Below are 19,083 nucleotides of genomic sequence, written 5' to 3'. Positions count from 1 at the left end.
TCAATGAGACCATGAAGGGGAGTAGAGGTGGTGAAACTGGGGCTTGGCCAGCCCCTTGGTGCTCTGAGCACTTCATTTGCATAAGAATTAGTATGCCTGGTTTAATAGGGTTGATCATGGTGACAGGTGCTTTTTAAAGGGGGTTTTTGAGGTATTTTTTACTGATGACCTCCAAATAAGTGGTGGTCCGACACCTGGGACTCCCGATGGGCAGCTGTTTGATAAGGCTTTAGCAATGGTGCTACAGCTTTCCCTTGGCCATGTGGTGTCATATGACCTAGGCGCAGCTCAGCCCCATTGAAGTGAATAGGGCTGAGCTGCGATACCAAGCACATCCGCTATACCATGTACGGTGCTGTGTTTAGTAGAGAGAAGACCGAGAACCCCTGCCGATCAGCTGCTTGAGAAGGCACTGCCGCGGCCTTCTTGCAGCTTAGCAAGTGCAGCGCCCATACATTATATAGCGGCTCTGCTTGGTATCTATGGGGCTGAGCTGCGACAAGCGCATGAACTTGTAGTCACTGGCTAAGGAAAAGCTGCAAGAAGGTCGCAGTGCACACACGAGCACCGGTGCCTTTTCAAACCTCTGAATGGCAAGGGTCCCGGGCGTCTAAGGCTACTTTCACACTGGCGTTTCTGTGTCCACTTGTGAGATCCGTTTCAAGGCTCTCACAAGCGGCCCAAAACGGATCAGTTCAGCCCCAATGCATTCTCAATGGATAAGGATCCGTTCAGAATGCATCACAAAAGGCTGCGTTTTGGTCTCCGTTGCGTTTTTTAGACGATCACTAAAACGCAGCTTGCAGACTATGCGGAGCCAAACAGATGACACAATATGGTGCAATTGAAAACCAATCCGTCCCCCATTGACTTTCAATGTAAGTCAAGACGGATCCGTTTTGACTTAGACTTTTATTTTAATGAATAATGCAAACGGATCAGTTATTAACAGATAAAAGCATTTGCATTATTCGTGTTGATCCGTCTGTACAGATACAAGATGGATCCGCACAAAACAGGAGTGTGAAAGTAGCCTAACCCTCACCGATCAGATACTGATGACCTATCCAGTCACAACACATTGTATGGTAGAGTTGCAATGATACCAGGATTTTGAGGTTAGGTTTCAACACCAAGAAAAATAATGTGATGCTGGATATATCAGTTTGATATCTCTGGACTCTCTCCAGCCACACACACCACCGTGGTGAAGATCCATGACACACAGCAGAGCTCGCCAATCGCGGGAGCCGACACTTGTCTGTATATAGGCTGTAGCTGCACGTCTCACACAGACCTATACAAGAATGCGGTGCCCCCAGCGGCGGGACTCTCCAGGTACTGGACACCAGCCACCAGATGCTGCAGGTCTGAGAGCCGCACCGCACAACCCCCTTCGTCGCACTTTGTCCCTCGGTCTGACCCCATGTGAACATCCCTGCTCCCATCTCCATGCGCAGCTGGCTGCAAGGGAGGGTCCTGTAGACATTTGAGGGCTCCATCATCCCAGTGCTCTCCCTCCTGCTGCCCACCTGGCCTTTTCATATGCTGCGCTTTCCCCTGGCTCTACTGCCACATGCGGCGGTTAGTGCGCGCGCGCGCGCGCGCGCCATGCTCTCTAATGGGAGTGCAGCTTAGTATAGAAAAAATGCCAATCTCTATATTGAACCGAACAGAAGAGTATTGATGCTTCGATACCTGGTGCATCCCGTGTAGTTACTCTGCCATAGCTTGTGGAAACAGTTGTTCAGTGGGCGTGCAAAGGTTTGATTTCACACCGATATCTTTAGGACAGGTTATTAATATTATACCTCATCAATAGTGAAGTCTTAGAAAACCTTTTAGCCATTTGCCAACAGCCTGTCTATGGTCAGCATATACAGCAAGGCCCCTTTCACATGAGCGAGTATTCTGCGCGGGTGCAATGCGTGATGGGAACACATTTTGCCCGCACGGAATTCGGACCCATTCATTTCAATGGGGCTGTGTACATGTGCGTTGGTTTTCATGCATCACTCTTGCGTTGTGTGAAAAGCGCAGCATGTTCTATATTCTGCGATTTATTTTTTATTTTTTTTCCATGCAACGCTGGCCTCATAGAAATAAATGGAGCAAGCAAGTGCGGATGTGATGCGTTTTTCACGCATGGTTGCTAAGAGATGTTTGTATACATTCAGTTTTTTTTTTTTATCACGTGTGCAAATCGCATTGCACCCGCCCGATAAAATCTGAACAACTGAACGCAGACACATGCAAAACTGAATGACTTTGCCTGCGAAATCGCACATTTTTCACTGAAAGCATTCACAATGCATCCGAACACGCTCGTCTGCAAGGGGCCTGACTCTGCATGGAAATTCCTGAACATTAGTCTAGCACCTGCAGGGTTGGGGAGCCCGCTGTCAGTCACATCAGGACTCCCCGTATAGAAGACAGGGATGTTTTTTTACCGTTCTTGCCTTCTCCATCTCTGTATGCTCAATGAGTGCAGTGAAATCCGTGTCTCACACACAAAAACTGCATGTCCCTTTCTGCTCAGAAATAATAATAATTTTTTTTTCTTAATTTTTTTTATATGTATATATTTACTGCATTAGGCCTCATGCACACGAAAGGTGTTTTTTTCCGTTCCGTATACGGACCGTATACAAAACCATTCATTTCAATGGGTTTGCAAAAAAAAAAACGGAAGGTACTCCGTATGCCTTCCGTTTCTGTACTACTGTTTTTCCGTTCAAAGATAGAACATGTCCTATTATTGTCCGCATAACGGACAAGGATAGTACTGTTCTATCAGGGGCCAGCTGTTCCGTTCTGCAAAAAACGAATGCATTATCCGTATTTTTTGCGGATCTGTTTTTTGCGGACTGCAAAATACTGAAAAAGCCGTGCGGTTGTGTGCAAGAGGCCTTCTAGATATTATCAGTATTTATAATACAAGGAGTGGCACGCAGGGGGTATAGAATGGAAAGATGTCTGCTTCTCTGCTCCCACACCTGATTTCAGGATACTGATGTAAAATATTGATCAAATCTGCAATGTTTGTGACTGGGGCTTTAAATCCACCACTCCTGTTTCTAGTGACTGGACACAGTTTATGCTGAGTCTGGGAAGTTCCCATTTTCTGACTCAATCGCTTGCAACTTTTCTGGATTGCTATATAAAGTGACAGGATGGGCAGTCCCTCTTATTCAGCCCCTGACTTGCAGTGGAAGAAAGTGCTTGTCCTGCACAAGGGTTTGCTAGTGGATCAAGCAGAGAAGGTTTTTTTGTTGCCTAATTTTTTTTTTTGTTCCACTTATTTTTTTACATGTTATGTAAGTTTTTCTTCCTTTATTTCCTGTTTTCCATGCTGATGCCTTGATTGTTCCTACTGTCACTGCTGAGCCACAGAGGAGATTGGCTTTGATGGCTGATTTTTCATCTCAAACCAGGAGTGCTGAAAGTATAAGTCTTGTTGGGGGTCGGATATAAATCTTAAAATCATATAAGAAGTGGCTTTTTTTATTTGTACAGCAATACTACTTGTTATCTGCAAGGGATTTCATTTAAGAGAACCTGTCACCAGGATTTTGTTTATAGAGCTGAGGACATGGGTTGCTAGATGGCCGCTAGCACATCCGCAATACCCAGTCCCCATAGCTCTGTGTGCTTTTATTGTGTAAAAAAAACGATATGATACATATGCAAATTAACCTGAGAGGAGTCCTGTACGTGAGATGAGTCAGGGACAGGACTCATCTCAGGTTAATTAGCATATGTATCAAATCGTTTTTTTTTACACAATAAAAGCACACAGAGCTACGGGGACTGGGTATTGCGAATGTGCTAGCGGCCATTTAGAAACCCATGTCCTCAGCTCTATACACAAAATCCCAGTGACAGGTTCCCTTTAAAGGGGTATTCCAGCTAGAATCATATGACACCTAGCCAGTGAATATAAACGCTAGATTGGTTTTCATCCAACCACTGGGACTCCCACTGGTTGTCAGAATGGGAGACTCCTGTCCTCCATTCCTCCCATTAGCAAGACCATGACTAGGAGGGGTTGACATGATCCAAAGATGGAAACCACTGCTGGCTGGAATGCACCTTTAAATTTACATCTTCTGGCTGGAATACATATTTTTTGCTGCCTTTTTGGGTGGTTTCCTCTGATATGTCACATTGCTGATCGTCTTGTCTAGTTTTGCTCAGTAGGGCACAGTAATCATACTTCTGATTCATTTAAAGGGATTATTCAGGATTGGAAAAATATGGCTGCTTTCCTTCATAAACTGTGCAACACCTGTCCACGGCTTGTGTGTGGTATTGTACTCAACCCCATTCATGTCAGTGGAGCTAAGCATTAATATTAGACACAACCCATAGGCAGGTGTGGTATTTTTCCTGGAAGAAGGCAGTAGGTACGTTCACAGGACTGTATTTTCGGTCTGCATCTGACTCATTTTTTTTGCAAATCGCACACATACCCAATAATTTCTATGGTGCTGCAAAAAATGCAGACAGCACATGGATGTCATCTGTCTGCACTGTGCGGCCGAGTTGCAAATGATAGAGCATGTCATTTTCTTGTCTGTTTGTGGACAAGAATAAGCCTGACAAGAATAAGCCTTTTATTTTTTTTTTATTTTTTATAGGGCCTGTGTAAAGTTCAGGATTAGGGATGAGCGAACCTGAGCCTCACCGGCTTCGGGTAGTGAAGGAATTCCGTTACGGTTTTCATTATGCTTGGCCATAGACTTCTATTATGGCGGATCAAAATGGAATGCCTCTTAAAGGGTTCCGTTTTGCATTCAGTCATCGAATTCCGTTATAACGGAATTCCTTCACTACCTGAACCTGGTGAGGTTCGGGTTCGCTCATCCCTATTCAGGATGCCCACAGACTGCATCTGTATTTTGCGGATGTGTTATTTGTAGACCGCACAACAGATGCAGTCGTGTGAATGCAACCTGATCCTGGACAATCCCTTTAATATGACATTTGTGTGTGGTATTGTATCCTAGTTTGTAAAATATTCATTGTATGTCATGTACGTTGTGAGTCTCGCATAAATAGTTTGTTTTGCTTTTTTTTTTTTTCATTACGACAACACTAAAGGAAGTTTTAATATTAAAATGTTTGTGCCAAGTTTATAAGTAGGGATGAGAGAATCGACTTTGGATGAAACATCCAAAGTCGAATCGCATAAAACTGTACGGAGCAGAGGCTCCTTACAGTATTAGAATGTATTGGCTCAGATGAGCCAAAGTTATTGCTTTGCGAACTCGGGTTCGGTTCCAAGGTACCACTTGGAACCGAACCTGAGTTCGGGAAATGGTTTTTCGTACTAGTGGTTTTAGTACAAATTATTTTATGAAGTTATTGCTCCGTACAGTATTAGAACGAAGTTTTATGTCAATTCGATTATCCCTATTTATAAGTTATCCCCTAACCACAGGGTAGGGGATGACTAGTTGATTGATGGGGTCCAACTGCTTTTGTCTCAACAAAGTCCTATTTCTCTGTTCTGATGGAGCAGCAGGTCGCGCATGTGCCCTGCCGCTCCATTCATTCTCTATGGGAGTGCTGGAAACAGCAAGTTACAGCACTTGGCTTTATCCGGCACTCGGAGGATGAGCCCCTTTTCCTTTGAAGGGGTGCGACAGCCACTGCTGGCAACGATATTAATTTTGAGGAACTACCTTAGAAACTTCAAGACTCCACTATGTGAACTGCAAACTAGGCACACAGGTGGACACTATATTGTACTTAGGTGGTAGCAAAAGTTGGGCCAAACTTGCCCTTTGACCCGATCTTTGCACCATAACACACCCGCCTCACACATGCGCAAGATAGAGTGTTCGCCGTAGGATCAGTTACTAGTCAGACGGCCGGTTGCTGGGTTACCTGTTTTGTTTGGATCTCGGCTTCATCAAGGAAGCTGGTTAGCCGGATGGTTGCCTGGCGACAGTACACGCCTCTATACACCGCATCATAGGAAGAGGTGCGGTCATGTGAACTTAAGCCGAACAGCTGAGACATCACATGATGACGGCACCGCATGACGCTGAGGGGGCGTAGAGTAGGGGCGGGGCTACCTGGACTTTTTAAACAACCCGCGAACGCGGCTCCATTGCCACTGCTACACGCGGGACGCCAAGGAGCACCTTCCACCTAGCGATATCTGGGAACGGTTGTCATTTAGAACTGGACAGATAAGTGTACCACGCTGACATACTTATTCATCATAGTGATTCAGTATGGCTCGTATTTAGCACTGTACAGATCATTAACCTATGCTGGGGGTTACAACTAGCATGGATCTGTTACACTGCAAACGAAATTGACACCTTGACTCATTGTGATTTATATGTAATCTTATATGTGGTGTATTCACTATACTTGGATTTAAGTCACAGCAGTCTATGTATCTTTATAACCGCTGTGATTAAGTGACACAGGATTGCTCTTGACTCACTATCCGGTTTGTGACATATAACCGGATGGTGGTTGGTATATAGTCTGGGTCTACACAGGACTCAAGACTTGGAACTAGATACCATCCTGTGTCACGTGCTTTGGTTGGAAGAGGTACCCTTATATCAGGGAGCCTCTTATATATAATTTTGTCCCCTGATGAATCAGACATCACTGAGGAAACGCGTCGGGACACTGTATCTATTCTGATTATTACCATCTATTTGTGGTTGACATTGACCAGGTTCTGCGATCCCTTACAACGCATTGCCATCCTACCTGGAATCCAATCACTACGTCCATTTTGCCAACTTTTGTGCCCATACCCGATAGAGCAATTCATTTCATCACAGGACCATCTATTCTGTCTATCGGGCCAAGCTGGGCAGTCCATCTTTAGGGAGGGCGAATGCAGGTATTTTGCATTAGATAGTGGTGTGACTTAGACAGATTAGGGACATCTAGGGTATAGTCCCAGCAGTGTGTCCCTCTGTCTTGGTACTCACGTACCCTTCACCCTATCTATTCCTTACGCTATCCCTGTTTATGGTTCCTTCCCGTCTCCGTCTATTTTTTCAGGAGACTAGTGTAACCAGTGGTTACAGATATATTCTCTTCTTTAGTGTCTATATTTAAGGGCCTATCTTTTTATTATTGACATAATTAAATGTTAAGTTTTAAACCAAATGAAATAAGCTACCCACAACCTGTTAATTTGTTCTTGATCAAAAGGGTTTAGCTCGCTATTTAGTGATTGTAGCCTGACCCGCTGAAATACGGTTCTGTAAACTACATTCATTTCTTTCTGGAGTATGGCTGGTTTCCTCTCCATTGGCGTTGACAAAACACAGTTGCTCTCTGATGCCAATGAGGTTTTCTCAGAGAAGACCTTGACACAGAGCAAATACGCACCTTCATTTAAGGCCGCTTTCAAGGACCTTACCAAGGTTTACAAGGAACAAATATCCTCATGGTGGGAGATTCAATCATTAGAGAACTATTTGAAAAATAAGATCGTACCCAGAGGACTGAGGATTACCCTAACTCCAGCAATCAGATGTAGGTCTACCTCTCTGATGAGCAAGTGGGAGGACGAGGCTACAAAAAGCTCTCTCAGATTTATGCATATATTGCTGGAAGAAGAAAAGGTTAACCTGGTTAAATTGGAAGGTAAACTAAAAGATCAAATTGAACTCGCACAAAAATTTGGGGGAGAGACTGAGTTTGCTAACAAGGAACTTCAATTGAAGAATACTGTTGACAAATTTCAGTTTCACCTCAAGGAGCGGAAACACCGCCAATTTAACCGGGATCTCCAAGATTTTAGGGACAACCGGGTGTACTCCATGCTAGATCGCAATATATCACAAACGAAGCGTCCTGAGGTGGACATCACATCTAGTGACACTGAGGCCTCTGAAAACGAAAGGGAGGGGAATCAGACATCTGGAGGAAGAGGTAGGGGCTATAGGAAAGTACAAAACTTTAGAGGTAGAGGGGAGAGGAATAATCAGAGAGGTAGGCAAGATCAAGGTGGGTCTGATTTTTTAGATACACCGTACCCCCTGCGCAATCGAGGGACTCAAAAATCACCACCCCAGACCAACAGGCCGTTAGGCAACAAAACCAAATAATTAACCTCTCTGACCAGTTACTTCAGGGTTCAGAAATGAACATACTCTGTAAAGGCCTTTCATTTGTTCCTACCCCTAATTTTAACCTCTTCAATTGGGTTAGAGATATCCATCTCTTTGCTCGTAAACTTAGATGGCGGAAACACTTTGCGCTCATCGCAAGGCGGGAGAGCAAAGAGATGGGTATCTCACCTGATATACTTCAAGATGTCCGCCTCTTGTTCAGTTTGAGCGATAGTACCCCCCACGAGGGTAAGGGTCCCTTCACTGGGCTCAAAAACAAGAGCATAAAGATGCCTCCCCTGGGGGATCCCACATGCATAGACGTGTTCGTTAACCAAGTTTGTCGAGATCTATCTAATCTTACCTCTTTGCAGGGGGGCTTTAATTGTAGCATCAGTGAATATAAAGCATTGCTAGATCTTGAGAAGAAGAAAAATCTCACCATCAAACCCTCAGATAAGGGGGGCAATATTGTCTTGATGGACACGGATGACTACAGAAAGATGTGTAAGACCCTACTTGATGACAAAGAGACATATGAGAGACTTGGGGGTGATCCTACAGCCGTCTATCAGAAAGATCTAATTGATATATTGCGACAGGCAAAGACTGATAATTTGATATCTGGGGATGAACTTGATTTTCTTTATAAGAAACACCCCATGGTAGCCACATTTTACAGCTTGCCTAAAGTTCATAAGGGGGGTACCCCGGTTAAAGGGCGCCCAATTGTGTCAGGCGTAAATAGCCTGACCCAAAATTTAGGGATCTATTTGGATCACATCCTGGCGCCTTTTGTGAAAGCACTGCCCTCATACCTGAGGGATACGAGTGACCTTCTTGGTCGACTAGAGGGAATCAGTCTAGAGGCGGATACATCACTAGCCTCAATTGACGTTGAGGCCCTCTATTCCTCAATACCCCATGATCTAGGTATGAGGGCAGTGCAATCATTTCTCCTCACTAGGGGACAACAGTTCTATCCACACAATGGCTTTGTCCTGCGACTGTTAAACTTTGTCCTGACAAGGAATTATTTTCTGTTTGACGGGGTCCTCTACCACCAGCTCAGGGGCACTGCGATGGGGAGTTCATGTGCCCCGTCGTATGCTAATTTGTTCCTGGGCTGGTGGGAGAGGACATTGGTCTTTGGTGACACTCCCATCATACACACCCCATGCATCGTTACTTGGGCAAGGTTTATTGACGATGTCTTTGTTGTCTGGAAAGGGGGAGAGCGAGATTTCTGTGATTTCGTTAAAAATCTAAACGTGAATGACATCAACATGAGATTTACTTCAGTCTTTGAAAAGGACACCCTACCCTTTCTTGATATATTGATCTCAAGAGACAAGGAAGACGCACTACAAACAAGCACTTTTAGGAAACCCACCTCCACCAACTCACTCCTACATTGGAGTAGCCATCATCCCTCAAATGAAATCAAACAGATATTGAGGAATCACTGGGAGGTCCTCCTAATCGACCCGGACATCAAAAAGGTGCTTCCTGAGCGGGTACAGGTCACATATCGTAGAGGCCTGAGCCTCAAGGACCGCCTAGTGCACAGCCACTACAGTGAGGCACGTGATCTTAAAGGGACATGGCTTCAGCGCCCGATCGGTTGCTTTCACTGTAGTGGCTGTGTGGCATGTCGATACGTTACACAGGGACGGTCATTCCGTGCTAACGTCACTGGTAAAACCTACCAAATTAAACATTTTATTAATTGTCGCACTCAAGGAGTAATCTACAGAGCGAACTGTAGATGCGGCCTTGAATATATAGGGAAGACCACCCGCGAATTGCGACGAAGGGTGGGTGAACATCTTGGTGACGTGAGGAATGACAGAGATACGTCCCTGGCAAAACATGTCAACATGATGCACGGAGGTGATGTGTCATTTTTGAAATTCATGGGAATTGAGACCATTGCAAGACAACCCAGGGGGGGAGATTGGGATCGGAGGATTTTACAGAGAGAGACATGGTGGATCTTCCATCTTAAAACAGTTGTGCCTACGGGTCTGAACGAACAACTGTCGTTCAGTTGTTATATAGATCCATAGTGTCTCTCCCTGACAACTGGACATACTATCCGACCATATCTTCCACCTCTTGTGCCCACATAACATTAACAACAAATATGAACTGTAGGATAAAATAAGCTTCCTTTATTTTTAACTTGGTTTGGTTATTTACGGAGGATGAGCCCCTTTTCCTTTGAAGGGGTGCGACAGCCACTGCTGGCAACGCTATTAATTTTGAGGAACTACCTTAGAAACTTCAAGACTCCACTATGTGAACTGCAAACTAGGCACACAGGTGGACACTATATTGTACTTAGGTGGTAGCAAAAGTTGGGCCAAACTTGCCCTTTGACCCGATCTTTGCACCATAACACACCCGCCTCACACATGCGCAAGATAGAGTGTTCGCCGTAGGATCAGTTACTAGTCAGACGGCCGGTTGCTGGGTTACCTGTTTTGTTTGGATCTCGGCTTCATCAAGGAAGCTGGTTAGCCGGATGGTTGCCTGGCGACAGTACACGCCTCTATACACCGCATCATAGGAAGAGGTGCGGTCATGTGAACTTAAGCCGAACAGCTGAGACATCACATGATGACGGCACCGCATGACGCTGAGGGGGCGTAGAGTAGGGGCGGGGCTACCTGGCCTTTTTAAACAACCCGCGAACGCGGTTCCATTGCCACTGCTACACGCGGGACGCCAAGGAGCACCTTCCACCTAGCGATATCTGGGAACGGTTGTCATTTAGAACTGGACAGATAAGTGTACCACGCTGACATACTTATTCATCATAGTGATTCAGTATGGCTCGTATTTAGCACTGTACAGATCATTAACCTATGCTGGGGGTTACAACTAGCATGGATCTGTTACACTGCAAACGAAATTGACACCTTGACTCATTGTGATTTATATGTAATCTTATATGTGGTGTATTCACTATACTTGGATTTAAGTCACAGCAGTCTATGTATCTTTATAACCGCTGTGATTAAGTGACACAGGATTGCTCTTGACTCACTATCCGGTTTGTGACATATAACCGGATGGTGGTTGGTATATAGTCTGGGTCTACACAGGACTCAAGACTTGGAACTAGATACCATCCTGTGTCACGTGCTTTGGTTGGAAGAGGTACCCTTATATCAGGGAGCCTCTTATATATAATTTTGTCCCCTGATGAATCAGACATCACTGAGGAAACGCGTCGGGACACTGTATCTATTCTGATTATTACCATCTATTTGTGGTTGACATTGACCAGGTTCTGCGATCCCTTACAACGCATTGCCATCCTACCTGGAATCCAATCACTACGTCCATTTTGCCAACTTTTGTGCCCATACCCGATAGAGCAATTCATTTCATCACAGGACCATCTATTCTGTCTATCGGGCCAAGCTGGGCAGTCCATCTTTAGGGAGGGCGAATGCAGGTATTTTGCATTAGATAGTGGTGTGACTTAGACAGATTAGGGACATCTAGGGTATAGTCCCAGCAGTGTGTCCCTCTGTCTTGGTACTCACGTACCCTTCACCCTATCTATTCCTTACGCTATCCCTGTTTATGGTTCCTTCCCGTCTCCGTCTATTTTTTCAGGAGACTAGTGTAACCAGTGGTTACAGATATATTCTCTTCTTTAGTGTCTATATTTAAGGGCCTATCTTTTTATTATTGACATAATTAAATGTTAAGTTTTAAACCAAATGAAATAAGCTACCCACAACCTGTTAATTTGTTCTTTATCCGGCACTCCCATAGAACAGAGATCAGCAACCTTTTGGCGCTCCATCTGCTGTGAAACTACAACTCCCAGCATGCACAGTTTCTTGGCTGTTCTTGTAATTCCCACAGAGGTTGCTGATCCCTGCCATAGAGAATGGAGTGGCAGGGTGCATGCTTGACCTGCTGCCTCTTCAGAACCTGTGAATCAGGGATAATTTTATTAACTTGGCACAACCCCATTAATCTCATACCAAAAAATCTTTTTCTTTTTTTTTTTTTAGTGGCAAGGACGATGTTGACCTTGATGCCCTTGCTGCGGAGATAGAAGGAGCTGGAGCTTCCAAAGAGCAAAAGGGTAAAGCAAAAAAGAAGAAAGAGAAGAAAAAGCAAGATTTCGAGTGAGTTTATTTACTTTTTCATGAAGTAGTAGTGGTAGGCTATTGTATTATTATGGTAATAAAGAGCTCCAGTCCAGGTCGCCTAAAGGCACTTGGAAGCATGGAATGACCTGAATCAGACTAAGGCCTCATGCATACGAACAAATTTTCTTTCTGTGTCCGTTCCGTGTTTTTTTTTTTTTTTTTGCAGACTGTATGCAGAACCATTCATTTCAATGAATCCGCAAAAAAAAAAACAAAGTTACTCGGTGTGCACTCCGTTTGTCCTCATTTCCGTTCCGCAAAATACGGAATGCACACGGATGTCATCCGTATTTTTTGCTGATCAGTTTTTTGCAGATCACAAAATACATACGGTCGTGTGCATGAGGAAGGCATATGGTAACATGCAAAAATGAGGAACTCCAGCTACCCCTAAAATTGTGCTTTGTTTCGCCAAGGGTGTCAAAGCCAAACCTAGAACACACACGTTTCGGGTCACCTCATCAGACCTTTACATATTTACATATGCTACGTATGAAACAACATACAGTACATATATAGTCAGGGACAGTCAATAAGGCTGTATCATTAGGACCGGATCATATGCAGCATGACAAAAGGAGAATATGCATTTATCATACTGAACATTTACGTGAATAAACATTCAATCGATAATGTAAAGTTAAATCATGTCGTTTATTGAGGCCATGTGAGGCACATGTATTAGGCTGAAGCATCCAGACTCCCTTTTCAGGAGCTTCCTGCGATGATCCTCCCCTCTTGCTTTCTTGGTTCAAGGCCTAGAAAGCTTTACAGCTCCAGCAAAAGGTGGTGATCATAAAGTGCAGTTTTATGGAAGCTGGAGTTCCTCTCTTGCACATATTATGCTATTGTGTTGTTATACTGGTTTCTTCTCACCAGTTGAGTTGTTCTGATGTGTGCCATTCTATACGTAAGTTTATGAAGATTGCTGCTATTAAAGGGGTTTTCTGGGATTTTAATATTTATGACCAATCCTCAGGATGGGTCATCAATATCAGATAGGCGGGGGTCTGTCACCCGGCACCACCTCTGATCAGCTGGTTGAAGAGAAAGCTGTGGCAGCGCAGCCTTCCTTTCATTGTTTACAAGAAGCCGTCCCATTCACTTCTATGGGACGGCTCATTCCTATACACTTAAATAGGAAGGAGCCGTCCCATTGAAGATAATGCGACAGTTTCTTGTAATTACACCTGCTCACCACTGTAATGGCGAATAGGTAAACAATGAAGGGAAGTCAGCGCTGCTTTGCTTTTACAGATTGGGTTACAGCCTGTACTATAAACCAGACCTGCAGTCAGTATTCTGCTAACTCTATTTCTGTTTACCTGCAGAATTAGGGCTATAATACAGGCTGTAACTCAGCATGGAGATAATAAAATGCATTTTCAATGCAATTGTGTAGATTATTTTTCAGTACACTGCAATACTAATGCAATTTTGTTACAGTGTGTAAACACCTGCAGCGGGCGCCATGGCTGGCAGGTCTCTGCTGTTTCAAACAGCAGAGACCTGCGGCTAATTACCCTGACCGGCAATAATGCAGATTGCGGTAATTAAAGGCTTTAGATGCCGTGATCAAGTGAGATCACGGCATATAAATGCGCAAAAACACGGTAGCTCGAGCTTCCGGGCTCCCTACCGATGCCCCGTGCGGCTAATGAAGTCATCGGTAGCTGACGAGGCTGACAGTGTTCATGCTGCAATTCTATTTTGGCCACCAGATGGCAGGCCAGGATAAGAAATGAGCAATTTTCAGTGTAAATCCCATTTTAAAAATTCCTTATAGAACTTCCTACATGGCTAGTGCAGTCCGCCAGATCGCTAATTCCCCTCCAATGGCTCAACCCGACCTTAGAACAATGGCATGAGAAAGTTGATCAAATTTTCCTTATGGAGGAGCTGGGCGAACAGATCCCATCCACATTTCCTGCGCATCTGGACACCATGGAAAAGTTATAGAAGCTCCAGCACTTAAATGGCTAACCTTCTTGACCCTCACAGAATAAACGTACTCAGGAACACTCTGACATGTCTTACTGCGACAAAATATAGTATAATACACCATTATATACTATGACAATATGCACTACAATACTGCCTACTTCACCCTTAATATTTCTTAATTAACACACGTTAGGTGTCAAACACTGTTCACTGTCTTGATTACATCAACTCCCATGGTATGAAGTAAGGTGGTATGCAGTAATTGGACTTAATATGATGTGTTAGCTACGTTGCTACATATGTGTGGCCGTTTACAATTACAGAATAATCCCGTGAGCGACAGGTGATAAGAGACGAATGTTTTATCCCTTGCTACTTTGATCCGCATAACATTACACTACGTGGTACATAAGTGACCTTGAATTTTGGTAATTGAGTAACTACAAGTATATGTAACTGGATTGTTGTCCATCACCTACTTACACCCCCCCCGTCCCTTCCTTGCCAACTCTGCAATTTAGGCTACATGCACACCGGCCATGTGCATTCCACATCACGGATCATGGACCCATTCACTTAAATGGGTCCTCAATCACAGAGATGCGGATCGGAACCCCACGGAAGCACTACGAAGTGCTTCCGTGGTGTTTCTGGCCATGTCTCCGCACCGCATAAAAAATAGCGAATGCACTACTTTTTTGCGGTGTGGACCGTCGGATGCGGCTGCCCCGTGGTCTGTGTCCTAACGTTCATGCACGGAGCCCTAACGTTCGTTTGCATGTAGCCTTACTCTGCTGGGAGTTTGACTTGTTACGCTTCCTACTAGTTATGCTGCAAGTTATAACACAAGTTGATTTTATGGAGGCGATGTGTTTTTGCTGCCTTCACCCCAGAAGTGGAGCGATCCTAACCTTCCAGCCGTGTTCAATATTTTACTGTATTTGCAATACCTGGTTTGTGAATATCTTGTTTGTGAAAACTCAATAAAAACATATTTGATAAAAAAAAATAATCCCTGATAGAACAAAATGAAAAATTAAAAAACATAATTTATAGGCTCATATTTGAGCTTCAAAAGCGTAAAAAACTAAAAAATATATAAAAGTTTAAATCGCCCCCCTTTCCGTATAATTAAAAAATAAATACCGAAATAACAAATATAAGCATCATGGGTATCACCGTGACCGAAAACGCCCATACTATTAAAATATATATATATAAAAAATTCCAATACGGCGCATGGCGTAACGGAAAATAGTGTCGAAATGGCAGATTTGCCATTTTTTCCATTGCTTCTCTTACCCCAAATTTTTTTTTAGAAAATGTGATCAAAAAAGGGTTAGAGGTTTTTCGGAGATTTGGCTAGTGATGGTCTATCCTCAGGATAGGTCATTAATCTCAGATCGGAAGGCGTCCGACACCTGGGACCCCCGCTAATCAGCTATTTGAAGAGACTGCGGTGCTCCTTTGAGCGGGGCGGCCTCTTCCTTGGGACTCATGCACACGAACGTATTTTCTTTCCGCTTCTGTTCCGTGTTTTTTTTTCCGGACCGTATGCTGAACCATTCACTTCAATGGGTCCGCAAAAACAACAGAAGGTACTCCATGTACATTCCATTTTCGGATTTCCGTTCCGCACACGGAACACATCCGTATTTTGCGGATCCATACTGTAGAAATGCTATGCACAGCCCATATTGCTCATGTGTTTGGTGATTAATAAGTTAGGCTACTTTCACACTGGCGTTTTGCACTAATGCATTCTGAATGGAAAAGGATCCGCTCAGAATGCATCAGTTTGCCTCCATTCCGTCTCCATTCCGCTTTGGAGGCGGACATGTTTTGGTGTCCGTCTGACGAAACAGCCAAACTGATCCGTTCTGACACGCAATGTAAGTCAATGGGGACGAATCCTATGACACAACAGAAAACGGTTCTGTCCCCTATTGACTTTCAATGGTGTTCAAGACGGAGCTGTTTTGGCTATGTTAAAGATAATACAAGCGGATCAGTCTGTGCAGATATATGACGTGAAAGTAGCCTTACTGTTTCCGATCCGCAAAAAACGGATCGCATACGGATATGTTTTATGGAATAATGGAACGGAAGAGGACTTAAATCAAAGAAAAAAAAAAAAACTCGGATACGGAACAACGGATCAGTGAAAAACAGACTGCAAAACAACAACGGTCGTGTGCATGAGCCCTTGGCCAGTGATGTATGTTTTTTTTTTTATGTGGCCTAGGTACAGCTTAGTCCCATTCAAGTGAATAGGGCTCAGTTGCAATGCCAATCATAGCTGCTGTCCAATGTATGGCTCTGCGCTTGGTAAGCTGCGAGAGGCCTTGGGCCATCGGAGTGTTGTGGCCTCATCAAACATCTGATCGGCTGGGGATCCTGGAGGGCTGGACCCTTTCCAATCATATATATAGTTAATACGGTTGAAAAAAGACATAAGTCCATCAAGTTCAACCAAGGGATAGGTGGAGACGCGAATCCCAGAAGGAAGTGAGACTCAGATTTCTATACGTTTTTATAAGCATTAATATCATTTACTTTTAAGAATTCATCTAAACCCTTTTTAAAGCTGTCCACTGTTCCAGCTATGACCACGTCCTAAGGAAGTATAGTCCACAGATTCATAGTTCTTACAGTAAAGAAGCTTTGACGCTTCTGGAGACAGAACTTTTTCTTTTCCAGTCGGAGGCAGTGCCCCCTTGTCTTTTGAGCGCATTTGACACGGAACAGTTTTTCACCATATTTTTTGTATGGCCCATTTATATATTTGTACAGGTTAATCATGTCCCCCCTTAGACGTCTCTTCTCAAGACTAAATAAATGTAATTCTTTTAATCTTTCTTCATAACTAAGACCATCCATGCCCCTTATCAGTTTAGTCGCTCTCCTCTGTACTTTTTCCGGCTGCAGTGCGTCCTTTCTATGGACTGGTGCCCAGAACTGAACTGCATATTCCAGATGAGGCCGCACCAACACTTTGTAAGGTGGTAATATTACATCCCTGCCCCACGAGTCCATGCCTCGTTTAATGCATGACAATATCCTGGTGGCCTTAGAAGCAGCTGATTGACATTGTATGCTGAAATTTAATCTACCATTATAAACACGGGCACGTCAATGATTGAACTGAGCTCTTTTTAAGAACTCATGGGTGTAATCCATCTGGACCCGAAGCCTTGTTCACATTTACCTTATTTAACTTAGCTTGGACCATATCTGCAGTTAGCCAATTGAGTATATTACTGGATGTAATAACAGCCCCAGAACCACAGATATCAGCTCCTTTCTCTTCTTTTGCTTATACAGAGCTAAAAAGTCCATTTAGTAACTCTGCCTTATCCTTATCTTAAGTGACTAACCCCCCCCCCCCTTTATTTAGGTGACCTACCTGCTCAGACCTTAGTTTTTTTTAGCATTTAAAGTTGAAACTCTAAAGATTAGAATATCATGCAAAGTTAATTTATTTCAGTCACCAACCTGACCGGTTTTAAACCGATCACATAGTTCAGTGGGACACAAAGACATGACACAGATGTTACCTTTGTTTCGATTTTCAGATCATCCAAATCGCCCAAAAAGTCGTTTTTATGATATGCTAATGAGCCGTCGCAAGTGCCCAGGGGCGGAGAGTTTGCTGAAAGTGCCTAAGTTCCCCCGCCTCACTCGTGCCTAACTCTGCCCCTCAGTAAGCTCAGCCCAGCCCTGTGGCTCTGTGACATCATATATCCCTATAGGCCGTTCGTGCATCGCAGAGGCACAGAGATATGCAGTGCGCATGCGCCGATTTTACGCCAGTAACTGGCGCATGCACACTGCATATCTCTGTGCCTCTTCCCACTGTGGGCAGAACACTGCGCATGCCCGGGCCCGGCAGCGTTGCGCGAACGGCCTATAGGGATATATGATATCACAGAGCCACAGGGCTGGCCGGAGTTTACTGAGGGGCGGAGTTAGGCGCGAGTGAGGCGGGGGAACTTGGGCACTTTCAGCAAACTCTCCGCCCCTGGGCACTTGTGACGGCTCATTAGCATATCATAAAAACGACTTAATGACCAGACCACTTTTTACAATTCTGCACTACACTACTTTCATGGTTTATTGCTCGGTCATACAACTTACCACCCAAATTAATTTTACCTCCTTTTCTTCGCACTAATAGAGCTTTCATTTGGTGGTATTTCATTGCTGCTGACATTTTTACTTTTTTTTGTTATTAATTGAAATTGACCAAAATTTTTGCAAAAAAATGACATTTTTCACTTTCAGTTGTAAAATTTTTCAAATAAAACTACATTTCTATATAAATTTTTCTCAAAATTTATTGTTCTACAGGTCTTTGATAAAAAAAAAATGCAATAAGTGTATATTTATTGGTTCGCGCAAAAGTTATAGCATTTACAAACTATGATACAAAAATGTGAATTTCCGCATTTTGAAGCAGCTCTGACTTTCTGAGCACCTGTCATGTTTCCTGAGGTTCTACAATGCCCAGGCAGTAGAAACACCCCACAAATGACCCCATTTCGGAAAGTAGACACCCTAAGGTATTCGCTGATGGGCATAGTGAGTTCATGGAAGTTTTTATTTTTTGGCACAAGTTAGCGGAAAATGATTTTATATAATATATATATATATATCGGACTGCACTCCAGTTGTGTCTTCAATGAAAAAAGGTTTATTCACCCATAAGTGGCACAAGCGACGTTTCGGCTCGCAATGAGCCTTTCTCAAATCGCCCAAAAAGTCGTTTTTATGATATGCTAATGAGCCGTCGCAAGTGCCCGCAAGCTTGAGAAAGGCTCATTGCGGGCCGAAACGTCGCTTGTGCCACTTATGGGTGAATA

At 43.9% G+C, this 19,083-nt stretch overlaps 1 protein-coding gene across 4 annotated transcripts in view; it reads left to right on the top strand.

The window, feature by feature from the left end:
• The window catches only part of EIF5B (eukaryotic translation initiation factor 5B), a 115,903-nt gene that overhangs the window by 9,503 nt on the left and 87,317 nt on the right, over window positions 1–19,083 (top strand). For all 4 annotated transcript variants that reach the window (XM_040425097.1, XM_040425096.1, XM_040425095.1 and 1 more), the window contains exon 2: window positions 12,137–12,253. In XM_040425097.1, coding sequence (XP_040281031.1) covers window positions 12,137–12,253 — 117 coding nt within the window. The remainder of the gene's footprint in view (window positions 1–12,136; window positions 12,254–19,083) is intronic.

This window comes from Bufo bufo, chromosome 3, assembly GCF_905171765.1.
Source record: "Bufo bufo chromosome 3, aBufBuf1.1, whole genome shotgun sequence".
NCBI classification, from domain to species: domain Eukaryota; kingdom Metazoa; phylum Chordata; class Amphibia; order Anura; family Bufonidae; genus Bufo; species Bufo bufo.
The sequence above is the reverse complement of the archived record's forward strand: the minus strand, read 5'-3'. Positions and strand labels throughout refer to the sequence as shown.